We start from the raw sequence: 18459 nt of genomic DNA, 5'->3' as shown, positions 1-18459 counted from the left end.
ATGATTCTGATGTCCCTTTGGCCTTGTTTACATTTGTAGGTTTTAATGGTATAGTTTTAACTACGGAAACTTCAGAGCTGCTAACACACAGGACTTTTATGAACCTGTCCTTTATACCTGCACCTGACCTCTTTCTACACTACTGCTGAAATGGACCAGTGAGGAATGAACTGGTAAAAATTGCTAATATATCCTTAATATAGTCCATGCTGCTATTTTTGGTTTAGTTTGCCTAAGCCATATAGAGTGAGCTTAGTGGAATCTTACATAAGGTAAGATATATGGTATTGCCTAAAATCCTCTAATCACCTGTAATGGGTTGCCTTCGTTTTTTCATCGTACTTTCCATTTCCAGACTTCTTTCATCCCTGATTTCTTCTTTCCAAAGACACCTGACTGATAATGAAAGTACATCATTCCTGATGTTCCTTAGTAGATGCATGAAGATCAGGTACTGCAAGGGAGGGGAAGCTGAGGGAGGATGGACAGAGCCACGCAAGCTACACAAGATGTAGTGAGGGACAGTGAAACCTGTACGCTGCATTATATATTTCCTGCATTTCATATGTTTTAAAGGGAAGGTTATATTGTTTCTACTTAGGGGATTTGAAGGGGAAAAATAATATTTGTGAGAATGTTTGCATTCTTCTATTTGAGAAACCAGGATGACCGTACGGCTAGTCTTACGAATTTTTAGAGGAAAAGAGGTTATAACAACCGTATCTTTCCAAGTACTCTAGCAGATACAAGGTTACTTATTTCACAGTTTTGAAAGAAGAGAAATATTTTCTGCTGTAATTAAAGACACAGGTAGTTTTGTCTTTCCAAAGGATAAAACCATCTCTGCAAATACTTGTCTTTCTAGACCTTAAAGTAGAATAAAAAATACATCTTCCTTTAAGTTCACATTCACTCTGAATATAAGGAAAGATACCTATGGATTCATTAAACTGCTATGGTCTATTAGAAATAAATGCTGGAAGGTTTTGTTTGAATTGAAGTTTTTAAAAAATCCCAACAGCGATCAAGCTATTATTATGTCTCGTAAAGAATCAGACTTGATTTAAAATATAACTAAAATCATTCTATTGGTGGAAGTTTTACTGGATGCTTACTAAAATGAGTCATGTTTGGCATCCAGACAGTACATTGCATTGGTCTTGTAGCTTACATTCTTAGAGGAGTTACACTACCAAATACAAGCAAACATGCTAAACTTCAGATATGGAGGCACAGCAACATACTAGGTTTGACATCAAAAGCTGTGTAGGATAGAAAGTTCCAGTCATCACTATAAGGAAGCAGAGATAAGTATGGTACATGGTTTAGCAAAATGAGTTAAGGGTATGTTTTAACAAATTAGCTGGCTTCATTTATCTAAGAGTTATTTTTAGCAGCTCTACTGAACACAAATTTTGTAAGGGTTTGTGCCACTTTGTGTTTTCACATAATGACAAAGGAGTGATGACAGCGGTAAGTAGGCTTCACCTTTGCTGGAGAGGGTGGAACAGTGCACGCGCGTGTGTGTGTGCGTGTGCTAAATTTGAGATTTTCTATTGCTTTTGTAGCAGCGGTGAAACTCTGCCCTAATGAATAAGAGATTCTTTAGAAGACCTGGCTAATTTATTTTGTGACTTGTTCAAGTGACCTTCTGTTGTGCTATGTTCAGTTGCATTTTGCTTTGTTATTTATGCTTGTAACTATAATTGCTTTAAAAAAAAATGAAGTAGTTCTTTAGGACTGTATGTCATCATCAGGGGAAGGAGAAAAGAATTAACCAAATATTTTATGGTGAGCAAGTAAAGTGAAATTTTCATGTGTCTGCAGTAATCCTTCTTCCTAGACAGACGAGCTACATTTTTCCTGACCTTCTGGTAGAGATTGTTTGACTGATATTTTTATTTTACCTGAAACTGTTTTACTGTTCTGTCAGGTTTGGCCAAATGCCAAGCTTCCATCAGAACAGGATAGTTTTGTTAAGATTTCTGTTGGAAAAGTGTCTTGAGGCTGGAGAATTTTTCTTGTTACACCCCAGGGTGTAACAAGCAACTCTGTGGTTTGAGCACTCTCCTACCATGTGGACATTTCAAGTCTGAGTTCCTGCTCACTTTGGTTCAGACAAAAAGCCTTTAACCTGAACCTCCAGTGGGTGCTGATTGTCAGGCTGCTAGTTATTCCTGGGTGAGTAACTCTGGTATTGTTTTTCCCTTCTTTTTAATTTTTCTTGAAGAAAGCTTTGTTCTGGGCTTTATCCTGAAAAAGTATTTCATGAAGGGAACATTATTTCCCGCTTAATTCTAGCTGGAAAGCTCTTTCAAAATACATTGCCGTAGTCAGATAAGAGGTGACTGATGTTTGTTACCAATGCCAGGACATTATCAGAGAGTACTTGGTGGTGTGGAGTGGTGGTATTTGTAGGACAGTTGCAAAGCTGGAAGCTCATTCTTGGTTGATGAGGTGAAAAGAGGATTACTGCAGAGCACAGGAGAATCTGTATTTCATCAGCTCTTTTTGAATATTTGCTAGGCAGATAATCAAAACAAAAATGATCACTTCAGTGTCTTAGAAGCATTTTCTGCTAAACAAAGGCATAAACTTCATCCCCTTTAGGTTTACTCTATGCATTTTCCCACATCCACATGCTGATTTTGGACATCGGTTTGACTAGTTAAATACCCATGGTATCTGTACACTGGTGTTACCTGTACACTATGACATCTTTATGCAATCTGCTTGTTGCTGTTGAAGGATCTCATAAACTTGTTTCTTCAAGGGACTGTGTAAGACAGATGTCAAGTAGGACAAAGAAGTAATTTTTCTTTGGGAATGCTGTGGGTGAGTGTCACAAAAGCAGAGGGTCTATTCCCCTTCAGGTATGTCTTTCAGGGAAGATTTAACTATTACCATGTGTTTCCTTAGGTTTCTGACTTTAAGGTAGTCATCTTAAGTTCTTTGGAGAGAAATAGGTTTACGGAGCACATTTCCCTCTTCTCTCTAGTAGGAAATAATCTTCTGTTAAGGCCAGCTTTGAAAAAGTTCTGCCTTCAGGATGGCATTTCAAAAGGTTTTGATATTGACTGCATTCAGATGACACAACATTTCTCAGAGAAGTTTCGTTGCAATCATATGTTACATCATTGATTATTTGTTGTGGTCATTTACCATTGAATCAGAATATTTTTTTCTGGGATATTTTGATTCCACTGAAGTTCCAGGAAAACCAAAGTATGTTTTCCAACCAATGAATTGGTGGCCATGGAGCTTCTCTAGTCTCTTGGGATGAGATTCACCTGATTGATTGCAAATTCTTGCTATGTAGACACCAAAGCTTGAGCAACTTATAGGTTCATATTTTGGCTGTCATGCAGTTAATGAAAAATACTTATTTCTAGGATGTAATTCATGGCATCCTGGAATAGATGTCTCCACTAGCTGTGAAGGGCGCCTAGGAAGACTACATCAGATGTATGCTCTAGAAGTCTTAATGACTCTAGTCTACTCTAGAAGTAGGTTGCTTCTGGTTCCTGAGATGCTGCATGCAGGCCTGAGGAGAGCTGAGACCCACAATAGTACTGTAGGTCCCAAAACCAAGCTCTCTGCCTTTTGAACACCTCCCAGTCTCCAGTGCCTGGACAGGCAGCAGGCTGCCTGGTGGAGCTGTGAGCCTGCACCTTTGGGAACCTTCCCTTGCACCACGGTGACAGCTCAGCTTCCCAGAGTCTCCAGCTCTCAGTAGAGCTGAGGAAAAAACCAGATTCTTCCCTCACAGAGAAGTTGGCTTTCTAAAGGAGGTGGTGTATTATGGTGGAATAAGTAGATTCTGAAGTCTAAAATTCCCCAACATTTACCTGCAGTTGTCTCCCTTCTACTTGTATTGATCCAAGAAATTCTGATTATCTTAATTTTAGCTCTCATCGCTAACATTTATCTTCTTTTAATATGACTGGAGTACGGACATTTCTGTGGAAGAAACCTGAAGCATTTACTAATGTTTAGTTATTTAGGAGATTTTGAGAACTTCAACATTTTAGATTTTTGCTGGTGTCCCGACACTGTTTAAGGTAATCTTCATACTAATTTCCAGTTTATTCAGCTTTAAATGTCTCAGGAGTTTAAGAAAAGTCTTAGAGTTATTTACAGTGTACAAACACTGCTGTTAAAATGCTTTGTGGCTTTTCAAAGGAGGCAATTCCACTGAGAAATTATTTCTTCTGAACAACACATATCCAGTAGTTAGCATGAACTGTCCAAAATATAATTTTGAAGCAGATTGTTTTATTTGGAATTGTTTGCAAACTGTTGACAAGGCTTTCTTTTTTTTTTTATTCATTTCCCCTTCCAGTTGCATTCATCACTAGATATTAAAGCACTGGGGAAAGATTTTATAAGCCGTCATTCTGCTACATGGGTAGAAGGCTTCTAATAAGTGATGTCTATTTGTGCTGACATCTATTTATTTTATTAACAGCGGCAAGCCTTTTCCCCTTGCCTTCACTTCCCCCACTTTAAATTCCTCTGTTAAAATCCTTCTATTTGCCTCAACAGTGGGATTAATACTGTCTTACACAAATAAACACACTCAATTTAATGTAAAACTCAGGGTAGTAATTGGCCTCTGACATGCTTGTAAATAGCGGTTTCTGTCTATCCAGTTGTTAATTGTGTCTCTTCCAGTCATATTAAGTCCTTTTGTATAGGCTGGTAGGGGCATCTACATCTTGGACTAGGATGCAGAAAACCTCATTTTTATTGCTGCTTTGGACAGAGCATCTGTCCTCTTCATGCTTCTATTTTGCTGTCTGTAAAGTGAGGGTGATGTTGATCTCCTGTGTTGAGACTCTGCCTGGAAATCTGCTGGCAGCAGGGCCTTTTTACTGTGACTTTGCAATATGAGGCCAGTGCTCATCTTCCTCCAGGAACGTGCCCCAGTGCTCTGTACCAGCCCAGTCCCCTCTGAAGTGGAGCCTGACCCACACTCCTCTCCTGACTGAGACCTCTGGGCTTTGCCCACTGGACCATCCTCACCTTCTTCATGCTGCTAGAGTCCCAGTGTAACATTATATTCATTAGAGTCTACAGAATATTGTAATCAACAGGACACACAGAATCTTGTAGATACCACAAGTTTTTTAACCTAGATATAATGGAAACAGCCTGTCTTTACTTTGAACTTGAATAATAATTTCAAAACTGTATGGCCTTTAAAATATTTATGTCAAAATATTCAAAACTAACCATGTTCTAAAAATAAAAAATGCAAACTAGAAATACAGAGAAACTTGTGATGTCATTTTGGGCAGAAATTAAAAACTAACTTTGGTTTTCTTTGCATTAGAGCTGGACATCTGGAGATTTCAGGAAGCAGCCAAGGAAATTCAATAGAGGACACTTGTCCTCTCTGAGTGCATGACACTTTCCCAACGGGAAGGGTGTAGACTCTGCTCTTATGAGAATTTGAACCTGGTAGTAATACTCTGCTTCCTCGGTGTCTCTGTGTTTCCAAATAGGGCATATATCTATGACGAGGTCTTTAGGTTTTGGATCCTTTCACATACATCAGAACTACTGTGGTAAGTGAAACCGGAAGCCACAGAATTGATCCCGTTACCTCGGGTAGAAAGGATTTGTGTACTTCTTTGCTTTAGATGGGATATTTCGTAGTACAAGGCTATTTTTAAAGGTGCTTTGCAAGCTTGTTGATTCTAAAATGCAGAACTCAAAGCAACAAAAGTCTTCACAGTCATGTTAGTTTAACCACGTTGCTCTTTGTAGGAGGAAAAGGTGTGAACCTGGAAGCAATCTGGAGTAAGCCTTTTTTTTTCAGATAGGGATTTTACAATTTTTATTACTATTATGTTTTCCGGTTTTGAAGCAAGTCTTTATTTCAAGTTGTCAGTCAATTTAATGTTAAAATTATAAAATTGCACTCATCTTTGAAATGAAATATTTACTCTTTGACTGAATTAAGTATTTAGTTTGTTAGAAAATGAAGGATTTAAACTCTGAGTTAATGCTGATTTTGTTTGGTTTGGTGTGACCCAATGTTTTTTCAACTGCCAGTGGTACACCATTGCTCACTTTGGCCTATCAGAGAAGAACAGAAAAGCTTTTAATCCATTTGGTTTTGCTTTTTATTTCAAAGTTTCTTCTTCTTTTATTTTGGTAAACTACAAAAAAAATTTGTTGATCTTGGTTCTAAAAACAAAGGCTGGCTAGCCATCCTACTTCCAGGTAGTTGCTGGTACTTTGGAGACTCAGATCCAAGTCCTTTTTCAGTTGCAAACATTCTGGGTGACACCATGGTTCCTTTATTGACATCACCCAACTTCAGACTTCTGTCTTCAGCATCAGGCACCCTGAGTAGTTTATGACCTTTCAGAGCACGAGTCAGGGCGCTCGTCTTAGAAACCTAAAGTCATACGGCGTAAATAGTTTCTGAGCCATGTGTGAGTCCTTCTCAGTAAGGTGAGTAGCCGCCACTTCTCTACTTACTGTTGCAACAAGGAAGCACCTGCTGAAAAAACCCTCTGTTGCTTTGGCAATACAGTGGCAAGGGCTGTATGGTTACCATAGGTAGGGAATGGCCCAGCATCTCCAGGCCTTGTACTGAAAGCAAAGTCATTGCTCAGCTGCTTTCCAATATGTCTTGCGCTTCCTTTGCTGTCTTGTTATGTTCCCTAGAAACAGCTGAAGCAACACTTTGTTTATAAAGCAGCAGATTTCTGGTTTGTCCGTAAAATATGCACTAAAAAAGATGGGGGGTGAGTTTTGTGGCAGCACACAGCTGACAGTGCATTAGACAGGGTGATGGGAGCTTTTACCTTCTCTTTTCCCTTTCCTCCTCTTCCTTCTCTGGTAAACCCTCACTTTGCATACAGCTAAAAAGAATTTCTTAGAAAAATCAAGTGTCACCCACTTGATGGGGTCACTGACACAGATTTTAGCAAAGAACCTAATAAAGCATAATCAAGGCCCATACATGCCCCTCCTCTCTGTGTGTAGAAAAGGGAGTTTGGCTTGTGTGTCAAATCTGAACAAGATTTATGTTGGAGATTTCTGCTGTAATTGAGTGTAGAAATAGAGAACTACATCAAAGGCCTCTGAAAAATAAACAGGGACTTCCACTATAATGTAAGCTTGGTTGAAAAGCAAGTAGATTAATTTTGGACAACTTTCTGAATTAGTAATATCCTTTCTGTTGGGATGTTTTGGGTTTTTTTTCTGGCTGCACTTAGGAGCTGGAGAGGCTTGAATTTATGTTCTAATAAAACGTGAAAGTGTTAGGTATTTCATGCTATGCTATGTTGTTTCTGAAGTGCATGTAAATATACACTGGAGATGTGTTATGATGCTAAATTGTGCAGCATTTCACCTGCAGTATTACACGTGAAGCACTAGCAACACCTCTGGTTATGGTATAGAGGAGCAGCCCTCGGGCTGCGCATCAGACAGCCCAAGTAAGAGCACGTGAGGGTTAGAAAACGAAAACAGGACAGGCAGCGAATTTTTAGCACTACACTGAGTCAACGCAGGGTTTTGAAGTTAGTGTGCCAGCCTGTCGACCAGCCCGCAGCCTAGGGGCGTCCGCCCAGACGAGGCCTGCATTGCGGGCGCGGGGCTGCGCGGCCGGCCCTGAGCTGCCCGCCTTGCCCCGGCCTTGGAAAGCTCAGGCCCCGGCTTGTGAAGCTAAAGAAAGCCGAAACATTCAGTCGAAGGCAGTCGTTAGGACATTATTACAGAGTAAAATTTGCGCCACCTGTTGCAGCTGCTCAGTGATGTGGGCTAATAGCAGTGCTGTCACTGCAGCGTCATCAGGCAAGGGCAAAAATTGCTGTGGAAATCCCAGGGATAAATTTCCTGCTTTTCAATCTCTAATCTTTCAGCTTCAAATAACATTTAAGTTGTCGGTATAACAAATGTGCAGGAAATGTGAGAGATTTAAAAAGAGTTTAATATTAATACTCAGAAAATGTTGTAATTTTTTCTTTAGGAGCATACCTGTTGGAGCTTCTGAATGCTGGCTCACATGGTAGCGCCTCAGTCTTCACTGGGGCTAACAAGATACTGCTGCAGTACAAGCAAACGGATCTGGAGAATGAAATTGCTCTTGATTTCTGTTTAAAACACGCTACTTGAATGTGTATGTTCTGTAAAGCAGTTTTCAGGACAAGCTTCAAATTGAAGGGTGGAGAGGAAGCCCTGGTGTGAGAAAAGTCAGCAGCTGATAGTTGAGGATGCTAAGCAAACCAGTTTAAATTTAGTTGTGCCCATACGGCTGCATTGTTTTAGTACAGGTGGGTCTCCCAACACAACGTAAGAGTGAATGAGTGGCTGTCTGGGTCAGATCATAAGTCTAGTCCAAACAGAATAGTTTGACAGGGGCTGGAGTTGAGTCCTGGGGAGGAAAGGCTCGTCCAAAGAGTTGAGAGCATTAGTGTCTCCAGGGGGTGAACAGGCCTGAATATCTATCATGACAGATATTTTGGGTGGATAAACAAGCTGTCTTGGGTGTAATTCATTTGGTGCATTTTTGACCTGTCCTTTTGAATGAGGGAAATCATACCTAGAGCTGCCTGTTTCTCCCCACTCCTTCTTGAAGGAGTTCAAGATCACTAGCTCAGGGGCAGATGTCCATACCTGGTCAGAGGAATGTCACTTGTTATGTCATTGGAAGACACCAACGACAGGTCTGGAATTTGCCTCATTTAGTATCTTCACACAATGTAATTGGGCATCTGTAATAAATTAAGAGATGATGCCAGACTTGACAAGGAATGATACCGGTGTAACTGGTTTTGGCCAAGCAGACAGTGAAGGGAGGAGCCATCATCGTGGAAGTGTTGTGGCTCAGCAGACTTGAGGAATATGTTTTGGTTTGGGTTTTTTTTTGCCAGTTTTGTATTACACATCTTGGAGAAAATACACATTAGGAACTGCCATGGATCTTCAGACTGACTCACTACTCTGCAAAATGCATGTGATGTCTGATGAAGTTGCTGGTGGCTTTAGCTCAATGTGCTCATAGACTTCTGTGTATACAACCAGAAATTACAGACTGTGTATTATTTCCTGGTAGCTACGAGTTTGTATCTTCTGTTATGTGCATAGTTACCCTAAAGAGAATCTGAGTGTTTCTATAAATTTGTGAAGGAGGATATATGTGACTGATGGCATATTTGTTTAAGTTTACAAATGTGTTTTGTTATTAATTTAAGATGTGATTGGGCAGCAGGGAGGAGGGCTGTCTTCTTATGTCGTCTTGACTGCTCAGCATAGTTGGAGATGCACAGCTGGGAAACGATGCTGGACTGAAGAGTACAGCGGGTAGGGAGTGAAAGACAGGATGTGTGAAACAGGGCAAGGAGAACCTGTCACCTGAACAGGTTAAAAAAAGTACAGGTGGTAGATGTATAGCCAGTTCTCCATGGTGAGAGAGCTGGACTGGAGGCAAAGCAGGATGAAAAAAACAGATCATGAAGTCACTGCAAAAATGCACCACATAGGATGGGAGATTTCTTATAAAACTCTTATTTTTATTTTACTTTCTGGTTATATATTTAAAAGCTATTTGTTCTGGTTTGTGTTCTAATAAAATTTAGATTTAGAGACTGGGTATACTGCGAATCTAGTTCTGCTTAGTTTCTGGTTAGTAGCTAAATATCTGGACTAAATAGCCTTTCCAAGAGAGCCAGAGTAATCTAGGTGGGATAAATGGTTGGGTTTTGTTTGGGGTTTTGTGGGTTTTTTTAATCTAGGAGCATTGGGTGGCTAGGAGTCTGCCACTTATAGCCATTTTTTTTCTTGCTAGAGTCAGTCTCAAAGCAAGAGCAGTTCCAGAGAAGCAAGGCTGTTTGTGCTGAGGTCCCTCAAAAAGGATTCGTTGAGTGACTGCTTGTCACAGTTTTCTGTGATCTGTCCTGTATTGTCAGTGTCAAAATCTACTGATTTCCTTAAAGCTCAGCTTCTGGGGTCATGTAACTTCATAAGAGTTTGTTTTCTTTCTGTGTATTCCAAGTTTTCTTGGATAGCAGAGACGGGGAGAAGACAAAAAAACCTTGAATTTGTGGCCCAAGTTAACCCTGAACTCAAAAAATAAGCAGGGAACACTTCCAGTAAAGAGGCACGGCTTTGTCATACCGATGAAATGAGTCTGTAATTCTGAATTAGAAATGGTACAGACTGTGTTCTTCAAGTACAGGGGATTATTTTCTTGTCACACTTTTCCAAGCTGCTTCTCTTAAGATTTCTGAATTGTGTTTAATACCACAGATTATGAGGCCTTGCAGTCTGTAGGCTGAGCAGGACTCTCGTCTTTCTCACAGGGAGGATTTGGGGAAAACGTGATCTCAGAAAACCAAAGCAGCCATGCATTGCTTCTCTTTCTGTCTCTCCATCTCACTGCATTCTTGCAAATAAAATATACAAGTTCTTGTGCATAAAGTAGGAAAATGTCTGCTATTTCTTCAGCAGGTCCCTAGTTAAATAGCATTCCAGGGTAACACTTAGTTACACTGCAAAAATGAAAGAACGACTGAAATATTTAGTATGACTTGCTATTTTCTGGTTCAAGTAGTTCTTAATAATCTGCTTCCTATAACTCATGACATTTCTTGGGTATATAATTTGTTAAAAAAAAAAAGAAACAGACAGTAGATCCTCGATTATACTTTTTTTGGTGATATTGCCTTACTTTCATTTCTGTTGTTCTTAGAGATTTTGGAGATTAAACTGAAAATAGCAACCCTTTGTGAAAGAGCAATGGAATGTTATAAAAATATTAAATAATTATTAATGGTACTGTAAGAATAATGATATTAAAAATTCTTTTTAGAGCTTCCATATGAATTAATGCCAGTGCATTCATGCTTTCCTACACAAATAAATATTTTTTCTAAATAAATAAGGTATTTTATTCATATTAACAGTGCAAACTTCAGCTTGTCTGATGGGACCTCTGTAATCTTGCTTTATACAGAAATAATAAAGATTTTTCCTAACTAATAACAAATATGGAAATACATTTATTTCCCTTTCACAATGGGATTATCCATTTCTCAATCAATTTTCCTTTCATCCTGGCCACATATCTTTGAAGTCCTATATCTCCAGTAATATTACTTGTTCATGAAGAGGACTGAAATGTAATTTACGTTTAACAGTTCACATTTTGCTGGGATCTTATGTCTTTGTAAACAAGTGTATTGTAAGACCTAGAGACAAAATGTCACTGCACACAAATGGAAGGGAGCGCATTTTGCAGTTAACATAAAAACATTTGCAGTACAAAGGCAAGGACGCCAGCACAAAGGGGACGAAGCTGTGCTTTCAAGAAAAGCAACCATTCTGCAGAACTCCAACCCGCTTTCATAGTTTACCAAGAAATTTCATAAACGCTGTGGAAGTGCCGATGACAATGACAGCACGGGAACATAGGAGGACTCTCTGTCTCTCTTAAATGTGCTCTCAAAGCAAGGTTCTGCGGGAGACGAGCTTATGATGCGAGGCATGAACGGACAAAAAGTAGAGTTAAAAATAAACACCAAAGTTGAGTGCCCTGTAATCATCGTGAGGACAGGAAAATAAGTGAGCACAGAGAAATAGGCTCACAAAGCCACCGCATTTCAGAATAAGTACTATTATTACTTATGGGAACAGGGAATAATGGAAGCTATTGCTTTTCTGAGTTCACATTATATCCTTTTCCCCTCTGTCCTGAATAGAGCAAAACTTTCTTTTAAAAATATTTTTCTTCCAAGTTTTTAATTAAATTTTATCTTTCTGGTGTGTATTATGAGATGTTGAAAACATTATTATTAAAATCAGAGAGCACCAGCATATAAATGCCCATATTTTATCACTTCCTATTAACAATGAGAGAAAGTAAAACCAACACAATCAGAAACTTTGAAACACTGAGACACCAGGTGACAGGACAGTCAAAATAATAAAGAAGTTAAGAGTGTATAAAGTTTTTGAATGCAAGAGCTTTTATCATAAGAACAACTGAAGAGTTTAATAATGAAGGAACATTATGGTTTTAGATGCCTAATTTGAATTTTATCCCCTTTAATGAAGTACAAAATCCTGTATTTTGAATTCCCCATTGGCTATGTACTTGCTTTAGGAAGCTTGCTTTTGTGATTGTGTAACGTGTATCAGAGGATCCTGCACTTTCATGTGCTGGAATGATGATGCAAAACTTGCCAAAAACAAGGCAAGAGTGTAATGCGATCGTCTGTACAGATTGTACCTGTTAGAGTACTGTTGCAATTAAACATAAACAGTATGCTTGAGAAAAAGTGTTACAGCAGGAACTGAAATACTTGAAATGAGAATCCAAAAAGGAAATGTCATTTTACACGGGATTTGGTCCCTCGTTCTGGGACAGAATTGCCTAGTGGAAAATGTTTCTAAAATACTAAGTAGTACTGGCACACGTTTGAAGTTTTGAATAGTATCCAGACAGTAGTCTGAAGCATCAATAGGTTTCTGTGCAGAAGTCAGTGAAGGGCTGGAGGCTGCCTTGAACTGTGGTCTAGTTAATTATTATACAAAGTAGGGTGACTTCAGCAAGAGAGACTGCAAGAATCCCAGTCCAAAACTCCACACAACACTATTGTCAGGGTACTCTTGTGTGAGAAGTCAGGAAAAGTGGCCTTTTACACATCCCAGGCCTTATGAACTAACTGGGAGACAGGTCTGGAGTGGGTGAGACAATCTGTGCTTTGGGTGGGTATTTTGCTTCCCAGCTTCACAAGAAATCTGGGGGTTGCAGCTTTTTTGGGGTTTGACTTTTTTAAATCCTAATATAGATTATAAATGTTTTTGATATTTCAAATAAAGTTTAATAGATGAGGGAGAAGATTCTTAACAAATGCTGATCATAACATCAGCGAGCGAGAAATGACAAGTCATGGTGACTATTGGAGCACCAGAAATCTTAAAAAAAAAGATGCCTGATTTATTCTGGACCAGCATGAGTGGTATTTTTAGCACTGAAATATCCAAAAGTAAAAACTGCAGGAGGGAAATACAAAGAAAAAAGGGCAAGTAAAATGTGAAGGACCTGGAGCTACCAGTTGTTAACATGAGTTTGATGCTCTGCTCTCTGAGCAGAATTTACTTCTGAATACTAACTTTCATTTGACTCTGAGCAACTCATTTTGTGACAGACTGGCAATTGACTGGATAGTGCAGTATATTCTCCATAAGAATGTGAGTTGATATGAGAGTAACTCACTATTGAGCCTTTGCTTGTCAGCTTAAACAGGCTTTTATTTAGTACATTTACTCAAAAGAGGGAGTAAGTAAATAATGACAGGCAAAAAAAGCCCTCCTATGGTAAAAACTAAAAATTAAAACTCCGGTGGATGCTAAGGGATTCATTTTTCATTGTGTTAAAATACAATATTCATTATTGTCCTTTTAGCATTCTAAATTCATCTATGTCTGAACACAAAGGTAAAATCTTTAACACCCTTGTTTATTTTAAACCTATAACATTTCTAGAGAGATCTGTCCTGGCAGCCTGTGAGGGGAAGGAGATGCTAAAACCATTCTGTTTGTGAACAGAAAATATTCTTAATTCAAAACGTAAAGTGTCATGATTATTCTAAAGCAAGAGCTGCACTCAGCCTGTCATGAGTTAATGCCAAAGCCATTTTTGTAGCCACTATTCAAGGGAGAAGAGAAGACATGTTAATTAAACTCTGCCTTTGTTGAGGACATCAGAAAAGCTACTGACAAGAGTGTGCATGCTAACTGCAATAATGCATCCTGCCGTCGCCATTGACAAGGAAAAAAAGCAACAAAAGCAGCAAGTGGCTGCTGTCACACAGGTTGCTGTGGAAGAGAGGCTTGAGAAGCTGTTGCTTTGTCCATTCAGTGCAATGTCTTTGAATTTTTAGCGACAACCTCTAATAACTACAAGTCAGAATAATTCTTTCCATGGTGGAGCATCGCAGACTTGCCACGCTGAACTGTTCAACAGCAGAAGTCAAGGTGCAAAATAAGACCAATAAAAATCATCAGGAGATGTTGAACTGTCCTTTGATTTTGATCCACAGTCAAGTTTACCAGTTTGGGGTTTTTTTTTCCCCTGAAGCCAAGGTGTATAAAATTAAGTAGAAACAGTATTTTTCACAAAATCACCTCGCTGTGGCAGCTAGGACTTTAAGAGAATTAGTAGCAAAATATCTACAATAAAATCCTGAGAGATGGGAACTTTTTGGTGAGGTCGTCTACTGTCATCCTGTTCGTTTGTGTTTTATCATTTTGCTGTATTCTCCTGCCATTCCCTTTCTCTTTCATGTGGGAAGAAAAAGGCATGTGTGGAGAGAAAAGGGTAAGAGTAATTGCTGGTCTGTCTACCTGTATCACTGCGGTGGGAGTTAAAAAACATAACGTATCCAGTGCACCTGCGGACGGGCGGCATCAGTCTTCTGCTGGTGTTTCTGGGCATTGCTGGTCGCTCCTGCTTTCTAGCAGACAGCAAAACAAAAAAAAAAGTGTGGTCAAGAAGGATTTGAGAAACTCATTTGTAAAGCATCTGAAGCTGAGACTGTTCCGATAATATTATTAAGTGACAATGGGTAGCTAAAATGCTAAAGAAATACAGGGACTAGCAGATTTCTCTTCTCTGCTTGCTGCCCAGGTGTCTCAAAAAGGACCTGAAAGAGTCATTTATCTTTCTGCAAGGAGAAGAGATAAATTCCTTGCCTGACAGGGTTGTCTGCTTCATCTTGGAGATGTTTACCTTAAGGCTGTATGAAGTAGTCTTTTCGACTATTGCTTATTATGACTTGCATTGAGATTAATGAGCCATTTCATACAACTCCATCACTAAATCTGCGTTGCTTTTTGGCTAAGATAAAAGAAATACCATGTCTCATTGTCCAGTTCCCCCAGTTTTTTGAGCACTGTTCAGCTAAAACATTTAGTCATTATTTACTTTGATTTGTAGATCCAAAGTGCTGTGTTATATATAAACTAAATATTATGATCAAGGACTATTAAAAAATGCATGATTAAATTACTTGTCAGAAATAAAAGTTTTAATCTTGCTAAAGACAGGTAGGAACTTAAGGTAGAAAAGATGTTCTTAGGAGGGTGGGTAAAAAAGGTTCTAATAATCCACAGGGAAAAAAGTAAAAAGAAAGTTTAAGTTACTGCATTTCATGGGAAAAGACTTTTTTTTTTTCCATTTATTAGTCTACAGAGATCTACTTTGCACAATGAAAATATTAATTAGTATCACATTATTAGTAGTGAATTCCAGTTTTCAATGAAACATTCAAGTGAAAGAGACATGTTTTGGGACAGTTTTGTTCAGTTCTCTGACAAATGACACCATTAAAACTGTATACAAGTGAGATATAACACATGACTAGGATCCTCTGGTCTCATGCTATAATAGTTATTATTTTGCTGTGTTTGGACTTGAGTGAACAAATAAATGGGGGGTTCGTACCCTGTCTCATCACACACAGCCTGAAATGCTAGCTGAGATGCATAGCTATCCACCAAATTATTTTCATTCAGATATAATTTTGGATAGCTAGTAAAGCAGGGCTAACTTTAAATAATGCTTTTGGTGAAAACATAGGCTGATGATTGTGCAATTTCTTGTTAGAAAGTAGATTTTATATGTGAATTTAGAAAAATGAATAGAATGATTATAAAGAACAACTTTGAAAGTCACTTCTAAGTTTCACACTTTACCCTTGAAGCAGTAGATGTAAACAGCTGCTGATAGTGAGTTGACTGTATTTTGCCTTCCTATGATACTTCTTTGAGCTAGAAGTGATGATAAAGTATCATTTATTCATGATTCTTTGGGTGTAAAAACTGTTTTTCAAAATACTGATTTTTTTCCTGTAAATACTTTTTAAAGCTCTAGTTTTAATAATTTTTTTTAATATTTTTCTTTAGTCTTTTAAGATGCCTTTTTAACGTGTAAAGCAAAAATGTTTAAAATTGTCAATTTGGAAGTGCACGTGCATTGATAGGAATAATGCCTGTGTAAGAGGAACTCACTTCTCATTTTTAAATTATGAAAATACCTTTGAGTTGCCTGATTAAGTTGATTGAGACAGTACATTCAGAGAAAATACAGTTTGTTGAATTTATAAATTTTAAAAATATTTGTTTCTGAGTATTCTTATATAAAGACAGAGAAACTTTTGTTAATGTAAAAATTCATGGAAAGCAAAATTTGCAGTTAAAAGAAAAGAAAAAAGTTGTAATGTGCTTACATGTTGACCATCAAATGTTTACATTATTTATTTCCATGCCACAAAAGTCTTACAGTGTTAATATTTATAGTAACAGTTTTTATGGTATTTACAGTTTAATCTTATATTTTCAATTTAGATGGGTTTATTGTTTTTACTTTGTACTTTGAATATTCAAGAAAAACTTAACATTTTCATAATCATTTCATGGAACTGAGCCTCTATAGAAAACTTCAGAGCATTCCACTCAGAGGCAGTTTTGTTTATTAGTGTTTATTTTCACCTCCCCTTAGGATACTGTAGGGGAGTATCAATTAATACTGTAAACTTTGTGTTTAACAGTATTAATACCAATATCACACAGAGGTAGTGCTGTTGATTTTTTTAAGATGCAATGTCCTCTTCCTCAGCACTGAACCAGTTCTGCAACAGCTTAATTTGTGATTTGGTAAGGCACCGTCCTTGAGATGAATCATGAAGGTGTGGCTTGGCAGCCCCTGCCCAATTCTTGGTTAAACATAGTAGCTTAACTGTTCAGCTGCCTGAATTTGCCATATACTTTTAGCTTACTAAGCTTTTTTTCAGGTTTTTTCCTCTGTTGAAGGAGGGTTATGTCTTGCCCTGACCGTGGGTGTTATTCCCTGGGGGTGGAAGAGGGCAGGTGAATTGCATCCGCTTCTAGATTGGTAAAATATTTCGGGAACTCTTCAGATGGCACTGTTACGAAATATTATACCAGATAAGTTTATCAGTTTTGGTAGAGAGTAAGAAGAGACAGACCTTTTCCTCCAAGTGTCCCTAAAACTTACGTGAAGTATAGTAAGTTACTAACATGTATGAAATGAGTAGGGTTTTTTAAATGTTTTGTTAGTTTCTGTAAGGCTCTATACTTGTTGCTGAAGTCTAAAATTTTTTTCAGGGCTTAATCTGGTTTAAGTCTTTTGACTATGGGTGTTTGGGGTGTTTGTTTTTTCTGTGTTTTACCTGTGTTAATTATAATGAAGGATGTTGGAGGCAGAGGACAGGACGCGCAACTGGCCTAATAATACTCTGCGGCGAGATTTTTCTCCACCTCCACCAGGACCCACCCTGATGTAGTACTTACTTTTAAGACGGCAATGCTGCTTCACCAAACTTCCTCCTACAGTGAGAGAAGTAGGGATAACTCTTGGAAAAAGTTTTGAGGCTAGTGACAAAATATGTTTGTCTTTCAGATCCCCAGCTCAAGGGTATAGTGACCAGGTTATATTGCAGGCAAGGCTACTACTTGCAAATGCACCCCGATGGAAGTCTCGATGGAACCAAGGATGACAGCAGTAATTCTAGTAAGTGACTGCCCCAGGGGAATGTCTTAATCGCACACGCAGATTACATCGCTTGAGTGTGTACGCGCAGACACAGTGTTAATGCCTTTGGAGGGTTTTTAAATGTGTTTTGTCGAAAGGAGGATGGTTCTGTCCATTCGGAGCCTAATGACCGCCAGCACGGCTCGTGCAGGATGTTGGCCTAAATGTATTCCCCCTGAAGGGGAAGGCGTAAGTGCTGATGGACCTCAGGGGTGAGATATTTAGGCCAATGGTTTTCTTCCGGTAATTTTATAAAAATGGTAAAATTATATTGCAAATATTTTTAATAAAAGCTATATATTAACATAAATTTATTATCGTCAAATAAATAATAACCAAAAAAAAGAGATGCAAACAAAAATTCCTTGAAAAATCTGATCATGCAGGCCCTGATTCAGCAAAGCAAGTAAGTGTATGTCTAACTATCAAAGTCCTGCTTAAAACACATGCTGAAGTACCTTGCTGAATTGGGGCTAAAGATCCTACAGTCCCTATACCAGCAAGAGTTCCATGATTTTAAGAGAATTTCTGCCAGTGTAGGGACTGAAGCAGTGGCAGTTTTCAAAACTATTCCAAACAAAAGTCTTGAAAGGCCACGCGGGTTGCTGCTTTGGTACTCTTTTCCTATGGTACTGCCACATATTTTCATTCAATGGGCGTATATACATTTGATAACTTCGGCTGCAAATGATAATTAAGCAAACCTGTTCTTACTCTAGAAACAGTTGATTTTTAATTTTCTGTTTAGCAGAGAACATTTGTATTTTGTTTATTTTAATGATAATGGCATATTTAAGTAACATTTCTGTGTGATCTTGAGGTCTATTTTAAGCATATTTAATAAAAAAGATTTATCTTCTTATTATGCATATATAAATAAG

At 38.3% G+C, this 18459-nt stretch overlaps 1 protein-coding gene across 1 annotated transcript in view; it reads left to right on the top strand.

The window, feature by feature from the left end:
* The window catches only part of FGF14 (fibroblast growth factor 14), a 421172-nt gene that overhangs the window by 299573 nt on the left and 103140 nt on the right, over positions 1–18459 (top strand). Inside the window, exon 2 of the mRNA XM_009333339.1 lies at positions 17447–17557. Coding sequence (XP_009331614.1) covers positions 17447–17557 — 111 coding nt within the window. The remainder of the gene's footprint in view (positions 1–17446; positions 17558–18459) is intronic.

This window comes from Pygoscelis adeliae, unplaced genomic scaffold, assembly GCF_000699105.1.
Source record: "Pygoscelis adeliae isolate BGI_AS28 unplaced genomic scaffold, ASM69910v1 Scaffold48, whole genome shotgun sequence".
Taxonomy (NCBI): domain Eukaryota; kingdom Metazoa; phylum Chordata; class Aves; order Sphenisciformes; family Spheniscidae; genus Pygoscelis; species Pygoscelis adeliae.
The sequence above is the reverse complement of the archived record's forward strand: the minus strand, read 5'-3'. Positions and strand labels throughout refer to the sequence as shown.